Source organism: Sinocyclocheilus rhinocerous, unplaced genomic scaffold (genome assembly GCF_001515625.1).
Source record: "Sinocyclocheilus rhinocerous isolate Xijiao unplaced genomic scaffold, SAMN03320098_v1.1 scaffold1234, whole genome shotgun sequence".
Taxonomy (NCBI): domain Eukaryota; kingdom Metazoa; phylum Chordata; class Actinopteri; order Cypriniformes; family Cyprinidae; genus Sinocyclocheilus; species Sinocyclocheilus rhinocerous.
Window position 1 is genome coordinate 1,874,642 of NW_015656153.1, and position 10,319 is coordinate 1,884,960.

At 35.7% G+C, this 10,319-nt stretch overlaps 1 protein-coding gene across 1 annotated transcript; it reads left to right on the forward strand.

The window, feature by feature from the left end:
• The first annotated feature begins 407 nt into the window (after positions 1 to 407).
• On the forward strand, positions 408 to 10,059 carry g2e3 (G2/M-phase specific E3 ubiquitin protein ligase). The gene is made up of 14 exons (XM_016526903.1): positions 408 to 779; positions 891 to 988; positions 1,565 to 1,666; positions 1,756 to 1,880; positions 2,653 to 2,815; positions 2,919 to 3,025; positions 3,445 to 3,561; positions 3,662 to 3,786; positions 3,875 to 3,983; positions 6,744 to 7,045; positions 7,163 to 7,344; positions 7,461 to 7,633; positions 8,592 to 8,803; positions 8,951 to 10,059. Exons 1-14 carry the CDS (start codon positions 716 to 718, stop codon positions 9,196 to 9,198), a joined length of 2,127 nt encoding a protein of 708 aa, XP_016382389.1. The 5' UTR covers positions 408 to 715; the 3' UTR covers positions 9,199 to 10,059.
• Positions 10,060 to 10,319: the final 260 nt, after the last annotated feature.

Sequence of the window (10,319 nt, forward strand, 5' to 3'; positions counted from 1 at the left end):
AATATGAAGTTATAAATAAAAATTAAATTATAAATGATTACGTAATTGCACAGTCTAATACAACAACAACAACAACAACAATAATAATAAAATATATTCTGTTCTGCAAAATGTAAGGCAGTAACGTTACTAATATTGCATTCAATGTATACAGATGTTACATTATGTTTTTTTATAAATATTACAAACACTTGTTATGGGTACTGTGTAGCCCTAAACGATTGATATGAAATATCAAATATAACGACACAACGTAAAAGTATTACTTACTGTCAATGTGGGACTTCTACCTCATCAAACTTCACATCTTATTTTGTCATAAAATTCGTATGCTTTTATTTTGTAAAATAAACAGAAGTTGCGTGGTGCCAGAGCCCCTCCCACAGGAAAATCTCTGTTTTGGTTTGAATTCAACCAACCAAAAGCAAGCAGAGGCGTATTTTCCGTCACAGAGGGAAGTTTGAATTTTATCATGCGATTTACACTCTTATACTAATGACTGTAATATAATTTTATTAAAAACCCGGTTACCCAAGGACTATGTGTTTTGCCTTACGGAGTGAGAAGACTAGAAAAAGTTCGTGATAAAGTGAGTCTAATGGCAGTTAACGTTACTGAATTTGCCAAGCCAGTAGCAACAGACCGCTAATTCAGAGCTCTTTAAATCGCCATTTTAAAATTTTGATTTTACTTAATCCTGGCTGCGTAATACACAATGATGAAAGCGATGAAAGAGGAGACTACCGAAATGAAACAGATTCACGACGACAAAGACCTCAGTAAGTTGCTTTTCCTACAGGTTTTGTAGCAACGAATTTCTTTGTTCACTATACCAATAATCAGATATGTACCTGTATACCATTTTTACCACAATATCGTCAAATATTTAGTCTGCAGTCTTTGTAAGAGATGTGACAACATTCCAGAGAAGTATGGAGAGAAGATCACCCTTCAGCAGCACAACCTGACAGTCCACTATTTCTGTTTGGTGAGCCAGACGTTGATGATGTGTATGTGTGCAACAAATTTCATTTTGGAGTCCCTTTCTAGTTTTCCTGTTAAAACATGAGTGTTGTGACACCCTACCCTAAAATATAAGGCATCTTATGATGCCATAGATAATACATTATGTTCAGCTGTTCTAGAACATAAGTTGGTTGCAAGGCAAGAGATTAACATAGACATAAATAATATCTACTTATTTTTCACAAACTATGTATCTTTATTTCTTATTGCTAAAAAACATTTTATGAATTTCTTTTCCTTTAAACATTTTTACTCCTGCCAGACCCCAGTTTGACGATCATAAATCTACTCTAGAATGTCAGATATAGTTGGTTATTTCTACATGTACTGTCAGTCATGAATCTCTTATGGGAATACAGAATTTCACACCTTGAATATTGTCTTTATGCAAGGCTGTTTTGAAACATGGAATCTTTTAGCTTCTAAATGTAGGGAACAGCTTTGTTTTGTATTCTGTACAAATATTGTAAAAGTCTCACCAAAATCATAATTCAAGCATACACGTACAAGTTAGTTATTCTTCAATCTAATTTTACAGCTGATGTCTAGTGGAATATGTCAGAGAGGGGAGGAGGATGAAGACGTTCATGGTTTTCTCGTGGATGACATAAAAAAGGAGATCCGCAGATCTTCGAGACTGGTAAGTTAAGTACACATTTGACCATTGGCATGTTCTGTTTAACGCTACAGAAATGTTTTTGAGACTAGCTTTTACTTTTTGACTTACAGAGATGCATGAAGTGCAAAAAGGTTGGTGCTTCGGTGGGGTGCTCCATCAAAAGTTGTCGGCAAATGGTCCACATGCCTTGTGGATTAGAGCAGGAGTTTATTTTCCAGTTCACAGACTTGTTTCCGTAAGTGTCTCTTGTGATATGCAAAATGTGATGGTTGCCGATGGAAGATGAGATAGAAAAGTAAAATCTACAATCCGAATCTAGGTTGGTATGATTAAAGATCCCTCTTATGCTTATCAAGGCTACATTTATTTGATCAAAAACACAGTTAGAAACAAGAAATGCTGTGAAACATTATTACAATTTAAAATAACTTTTTTTATTTTAATAGATTTTAGAATGTAATTTGTTCTTGTGATGGCAATGTTTTAATGTTTTCGAAAGCCATTACTCCAGTCTAATATGCTGATTTGGATAACATTTCTTATTATGTTGAAAACTACTAAAGATTTTTGTGGAAACCATGCTAGATTTTTTTTTTCCAGGATTCTTTGATCAATAGAAAGTTAAAAAGAGCAGCGTTTATTTGAAACAGAAGTCTTATTTAACATTATAAATGTCTTTGTCTAATATGCTGATTTGGATAACATTTCTTATTATGTTGAAAACTACTAAAGATTTTTGTGGAAACCATGCTAGATTTTTTTTTTTCCAGGATTCTTTGATCAATAGAAAGTTAAAAAGAGCAGCGTTTATTTGAAACAGAAGTCTTATTTAACATTATAAATGTCTTTTCTGTTACTTTTGATCAATTTAATGCATCCTTGCTAAGTAAAAGTATTAATTTCTTTAAAAAAAAATCTTAATACCCCCAAATTTAAATGGTATTGTAATTTCCTGTACATTTCTGGTCATTTCATTTCAACTTAGTGATGATGGCAATCATTTGCAGGTCTTTCTGTAAAAAGCATGCACCTAGTCAGTCCTGCGTCTCCAGCCCCAGTCTGCCACTCTCTTGCTCCGTCTGTCTGGAGCCCATCGAACCCGTCCTCTCCTATAATGTCCTCAAGTGTCCTGCATGTCATGGCAGCTGGTTTCACAGAAACTGTGTACAGGTAATTGTACCACACATTCAGGTTAATGATATAAAAAATATGTCTAAAATACAAAGATATGGGATTTGAAATTTGAGCCTGGTTCTCATCTCTTATGTTCCAGCATTATGCACACAGCGCTGCCATGTTTTTCTTCAAATGCACATTGTGCAATAACAAGGACCAGTTTCAGCAGGAAATGCTCAGAATGGGAATATATATACCAGAGCGGTAAATCAAATGTGTTTCCTTCTGATATTGATTCTAGTGATTCAATGTAAAACATTCTGATTTGTGTAGTGTTTGATTTGTATCCTTCATAGCCTGCTGGAATTATTTACATTTTATTTATGTATTTTTACATTTATTTTTAATATACATTTTTTTGCACATCACTTTGACATGGCAAAACAATGTAAATAGTTTCCATTACTATATATGTTAAAAGAATAGTTCACCTAAAAATTACATTTTGCTGAAAATTGATTCACCCTCAGGCAATCCAAAATGTAGTGATGTGATGCTAAATTTCTTCAAACTCATGTAATTCTTGTTTGACCTCAGGTTTAGTACATTTTCAGCAAATTTTCTTTTATGAAAACCTATTCCTTTAATATTTTGTAAGCATCCATATTGTGTATATTTTTCAGGGATGCAGCATGGGAACTTGAGGAGAATGCATATGAAGATTTATTGCAAGTGTACCAGCACTGTGATGCTGTGAAGTGTCACAGTCACAAAGGTCGTAAATACAGCTCACAGTCAGGGTAATTTGAGCATTTTTTTTTTTAGTCATTCTGAAATCGTGAAATGGAATCGGTTTGTTTTTGAAAAGGATTCTAACTACTGTTAAAATTTGCTCTGCAGGTATTTTGAAATTGTTCGTTGCAAGTTGTGTGGATCCAGGGGAACTCATCGAAAATGTTCCAACCTTAAGCTTTACGAAAGCGACTGGATCTGTGCTGACTGTAAAGCTGCTGTTGAGGGAAAAAGTTAGCTATATGAACTAACTATTGTTTAATATGTGCTTGTTTTGTAAAATTATTCAAAGTTACTTACATGGATTTTTTTCTCCCCCAGAGTCAGTGCCTTTGCCAAACCATGTTGAATCCCCACTGGCTGTAAGGCAAGAGAGGAAGAGGCTGTTTAAAAACATCTCTGACCTTCACTCTTCACTCATCAGTAAAAGGTACTTTCCTAATCAATTGCATCTGATATGAGAAGGATATGTTCTAGATTATTTATATTATATATATATATGGTCACATCAGAGGAGCTGTGGGCCTCCAGGAAGCGGTTTAGGTGGTGCCAGACCTGAGGGATCCAGTCTATGATCTTCACCAGCTCCGGGTAACGTGTTCGGCTGCCGATCTCGGTCTCGATCAGCTTCCTCCTCAGAAACCGGCCCAGGAAACCTTTTACCGGCTCCATGTGATTAGCACACAGCACCCATCTGGGATGGAAATCATACGTAGCTCATGTTAGCATTTAATAGAAATACATAAACAAAAAGGGAACTTATAAATATATATATAATATAAATATATACATGTAAATATTTTCAAAACATATGCTGTGTGTGTGTGTTTTTATATATACATAATAAATATACACAGCACACGTATACTATGTAAACAAAAACTTTTATTTTGGATTAGATTAATCGCGATTAATCGTTTGACAGCACTAATTCGTTGCAAGTTGTGTGGATCCAGGGGAACTCATCGAAAATGTTCCAACCTTAAGCTTTACGAAAGCGACTGGATCTGTGCTGACTGTAAAGCTGCTGTTGAGGGAAAAAGTTAGCTATCTGAACTAACTATTGTTTAATATGTGCTTGTTTTGTAAAATTATTCAAAGTTACTTACATGGATTTTTTTCTCCCCCAGAGTCAGTGCCTTTGCCAAACCATGTTGAATCCCCACTGGCTGTAAGGCAAGAGAGGAAGAGGCTGTTTAAAAACATCTCTGACCTTCACTCTTCACTCATCAGTAAAAGGTACTTTCCTAATCAATTGCATCTGATATGAGAAGGATATGTTCTAGATTATTTATATTATATATATATAATGTAAATATTTTCAAAACATATGCTGTGTGTGTGTGTTTTTATATATACATAATAAATATACACAGCACACGTATACTATGTAAACAAAAACTTTTATTTTGGATTAGATTAATCGCGATTAATCGTTTGACAGCACTAATTTATATTTATATATATATATATATATATATTAGGGCTGTCAGTTGACCACGTTAACTTAATTAGTTATGAAAAAATAACGTGATTAAAATATTTTATCGCAGTTAACACACTGCGGGGCGCCCCCAAATCTGTACGTCATCTTACATTTCATAGTTGACTGTTGTCAAATACAATGCAGGGCAACCACTCCAAAAATGCAGGTATGCCCCAAAATTCAAGATATTGGGGGGGAGGGAATGCCCCTGTATGTCTCATATCTCTTTGTCTCATATTTATATAAGCGATATCACACGAGCAGCGAGAGCAATATCACAGTTCTGTTTTTGTCCTGATTTGCACGAGTGCAAAGGTGATTTGATACAACAGTTCAGTAAATAAGAAGTTAAGATTCTATTATATTTTAAACACAATATTGTGTGTTTCATCTCAATTTTGCCAACGAAAATATTACCTATAAAGTCACAGCAGAACTGTTGTGCATCTGTAAACAACACAGCGTTGTTTGGTTTCTGAATGAATCTGCGTTTTGAACGAATCATGTGAACCAATGATTCAAAGGCCCATTAAAGACAGACGGTGCGTTCCAAACGGGATATATCGCCCTCCGAAGGGCACTTCGGAGTGAAAACAATCATGGCGGCCATATTGAAGGGTCGTTCCAAACCGATGTGCTCAAAACTGGCCACTTCAAAGGGCCCTTTGGAATGAAGATTTTCGAAGGGTACAACTGATGGACACTTCGGGCTCCCATGATCCTTTGCACAGATTCTTTGCATGATGACGGCGCCTCCGTGTGGGCACGGGATGATGACGCAGAAGGGCACTTCAAGAAACAGTTGTTTGGTCGCCTACACCCTTCAACCCTTCGAAGCTCTCACTCCGGAGGGTAAACCCTTTGAAGGGATGAGCCCTTCCGAATGGAATGCAGGGCAAGCCGTTTACTTCATTCCTGAATGAATCAGTCGTTTGAACGAATTGACTCATAAAGACATTTACCGCCACCTGCTGGTGGTTTCAGTTTCTTCTTTAGAGTATCATTTCATTTACAAAAAAAAAAAACATTAAAGGGATAGTTCACCAAAAATAAATAAATAGATTCTGTCATCATTTACTCACCCTCATGTTGTTTCAAACCTGACTGACTTGCTTTCTTTTGCACAACATAAAAGAAGGTATTTTGAAGACTGTTGGTAACAAAGCTGTTTTGGTCACTAGTGACTTTCACTGCATGAACAAAAAATACTGAGATGTTTCTCAAATGATCTTGTTTTATGTTACATACTTTATGCTAGGCCGTTGTAGCCTAAACATTTAACACAATAAAAGCTTTAAAGGGGTCATATGATGCTTTTTTAAAGATCATTATTTGGTGTATTTGGTGTAACAGAATATGTTGACATGCTTTAATGTTCAAAAAACACATTATTTTTCAAATACTGTACATTATTGTAGGTCCTCTATGCCCCGCCTCTCTCAAACGCTTCGTTTTCTACAAAGTCCCTCCTTCCGACAAGCGCAGTCTGCTTTTTGGGTGTATTTTCACAGCCAAATTTAGTTTGAGATTAATTAATCGCAGGACCCTATAATTAATTAGATTTAAAAATTGTAATCGACTGACAGCCCTAATATATATATATATATATATATATATATATCAAAACAAATGCAGCTTAAAGTGTATTCAGTATATATATATATTGAATTGTAGTAGTAGCAGCTCTCTCTCCTTGTTTTCTAGGCAATGTGTGCCTGCCACTTCTCCAGAGGTCTTAATGGATTTGGCCCATCAGATATCACAGCAGCAGTCTACAGAGGTGCTAGTGGAAGATGATGATGGGGTGATGGAAGCAGCTCTGCGGGTTCTGCGGCAAAGTGACTTTAATCCCTGTTGCACGCTTTCTGTGAAATTCTCCCAAGACAAACATAGCAACAACATTAGGAATCAGCGTCGCTTCCTCAGACGTCTTGTTTCAAAACTGCAGATGTCAGAAATCTTTGAAGGCCCTGATGGATCTAAAAACCTGGCTTTGAACTCAAAAGGTAGGACACTTTTTTCCCTTTAATTTATGTTTGTTTCGATTTCCTTTTCTTGAAATTATATACATAAAGCCCCTCTCACTGCTGCCTTCAAAATGAACAATTGTTGTGTGTGAACAGCTCTGAGGGATGACCTCTACTTTGAAGTCGGCAGTCTGTTGGCCCTCTCTTTGGTTCATGGAGGTCCTCCTGTGGGCTTCTTCTCTCCAGCACTGTACCATAGTCTGTTTAACTACCCCACAAACTACAGACCTACTTTACAAGACCTTGGAGACACTGCTTTTGCACACAAAATCCGACAGGTGAGTTTTGTTTTTCCTGACATTGTGCTTCAAACCTGCTGTTGCAATGAGGTGCGTGATTACAGTGAACCAAATGGTTGTTGTACACCTGTTAAACTCTAAAAGTGCACTTTTAGATTGCAGAAGCAAAGTCAATGAAGGAGCTGAGAATGGCAATGCAGTCAGCATCACAGTATTTGGAAGCAGCCGGTTGCTGGCGAAAGATCAGAGAACTCTCAGAGAAGGATATGCTGGTGGAGGATGTACTAAATTTCTACCTGATCATCAGACTACAGCTGCCTCTGCAGAGGTTGGTACCCTAACTTATTCCTGTGATGGCAAAGCATTATACCAGTCTTCAATATCACATGATCCATCAGAAATGATTAAAAAATGCTGACTGCTCAAGAAACATTTCTTACTGTTATCAAAATTGAAAGCTGTTGTGCTGCTGAATATTAAGCTGAAACCATGTTTTTGGTCTTTGATGAATAGAAAGGTTCAAAAGAACAGTATTTATCTGAAATAGAATTACCATAAATGTGACCCTGGGCCACAAAACCAAAATATGATGTATTGATTTATACATGAATGAATAAATAAGCTTTCCATTGGTGTATGGTTTGTTAGGATAAGACAATATTTGGTCAAGTTACAACTATTAGAAAATCTGGAATCTGAGGGTGCAAAAAAATAAAAATATTTTAGAAAATCGCCTTAAAAGTTGTCCAAATGAAGTTCTTAGCAATGCATATTACTAGTCAAAAATTAAGTTTTGATTATTTACGGTATGAAATTTACAAAATATCTTCATGGAACATGATCTTTACTTAATATCCTAATATTTTTGGCATAAAAGAAAAATCGATAATTTTGACCTATACAATGTTTTTTTTTGGCTATTGCTACAAATATACCCCAGCGACTTAAGACTGCTTTTGTGCTCCAGGGTCACATATTATGAATAAAACGAAATAGGCATATATAAAACTATAGCGAGAGAAAATCAAAAACTACTAAAAATATTGCTACAAATATACCTGTGCTTCTTATGACTGGTTTTGTGATCCAGGGTCACAGATGTCTTTACTGTCACTTATAATCAATTTTAAAGCAGCTGAATTAAAGTTTTTTTTTTTTTTTTATCTTTCTAAGAAAACTTTTGAATGGTAGTGTATACAGCAGATATGTTTAATGTTTTTTCTCACTTTTCTCAGTTTTTCTCACTGTAAGTAAATGCTCATTCAAGTTCATATTGCCTTTCTCAGATTTCGTGAGGGTTTGAGGACACTAGGACTGTTTGAGCAGGTTCAGATGTGTACAGAGGCTTTCCATTCAGTCTTCTGTGGGCCTGTGGAAAGGCTGACGGCCGAATCTGTCATGGAGCTCTTTACTGTCCGGTTTTCCGAAGAAAAAGAGCAACAAGAAAAAGAGAACACAACAGTACACTTTTGGAAAAAGTATCTGCATGAGTGTGAAGGTATGTTTGCTACAGAATTCATATTGTTTCAGTACAATTTAGATTCTTGTGCATATTAAAAAATGTATGATAATAAAATAAAATATTAAGATATGTTAGAAAATAAGCTGTTGTTTGCATGATCTTAACCCTTTCCTTGTGTTTCAGAGGGTCGGTGTGCAGCACCACTTGAGGACCTCCTAACATTCACCACTGCTACAGATTTGGCTCCATCCATTGGATTCCATCCCACTCCATCTATTTCATTCTTCAGCTCACCAGACCCCTCATGTGCCTTTCCTCAGAGCCACTGTGATGCCAATCATCTCTTTCTGCCAATACAACCCTCATATGAGCTCTTCAAGAAACACTTGGATTACACAGTGTGTCAGTTCTCAGTTATGCAGGACATTTAAAAAAAAACAAAAAAAAAACTCTTCTCCTGACTGGATATTTCGGTACATTCACAGCGTAGATTTACCTAATTATATACAATAGTGCTAAAGTCTATTTATTAGGGTTATCGAGTATTATATAAACAGTATTTTTCAACCTAACTCACGTTAGCATTACTTGATCATAGGTTGCTCCTCACTTTATTTATCAGTAACCCAGGTGTTGCTAAATCCTCACAGTTATTTATCAATAAATTGGAATCCCTCGACAAAAAAGAAAGACAGTTTAACAGCTTTGCGTTGAGCCACTCAGCACTATTAGGACTTCAACTGCAAAGCTATATGTGTTCCATACGTGTTGGAACACAATCTTAGATGTAATAAAACTGTTCTTTGTTTAAAAAAAAAAAAAAAAAAATTTCTTGTAAATTTAGGTGCACAGTTCAGAAGTGTACAGGTAATAGCTAGTATCGTAACCAAAGTTTAAACTGTTGAGTAGTGTTCTGTTGAACAGCGTAGGTATTTAGCAGTAATAGGAATTTGATTTGATTCGATTAATTTTTTTTTTTTTGTAATAGAAAAACAGTTCACAATAACAGCAGGTTGTACGTTTTTGGTAGCCACAAGATGGTGCAATTGCCCCCCTTTTTGCCACACATTGGCTAACTGCTGCCACTGCAGATGAATCGGTAGTTACTGAGTTGAATGGTCTCACTGTTTTGTGCCAGAGACCCAAGTTAGAATCATACACAAGCTGGTATGCTTTTGTCTTTGTATAATGTTTCATTTCTCCTGAAGTAGCTTGAAAGTGTATGATAGTTTGCTAGCTTCATATCGGCCATAATTTATTAAACTTTTTACTTTTCTGTTACCCTCAGTGTTTTCCCCCTTGATTTATTAAATGATCGTTGATTTATAACTAATGATGATATATATACAGTGTATATATATATATATATATATATATAAATCGGCAAAACAAATGCAGCATAAAGTGTCATTTGTAAATTGTCATTAGTTTTAATACTGTTGAACAAGTCTGAAGAAACTTAATTGGGGCAAAATTGTTGGTTGTGGTAAAAAGGACAAAATTGTGGAATAATCTTAATTTTGGGGGGGGGGGGAACTTCTATCGATATATC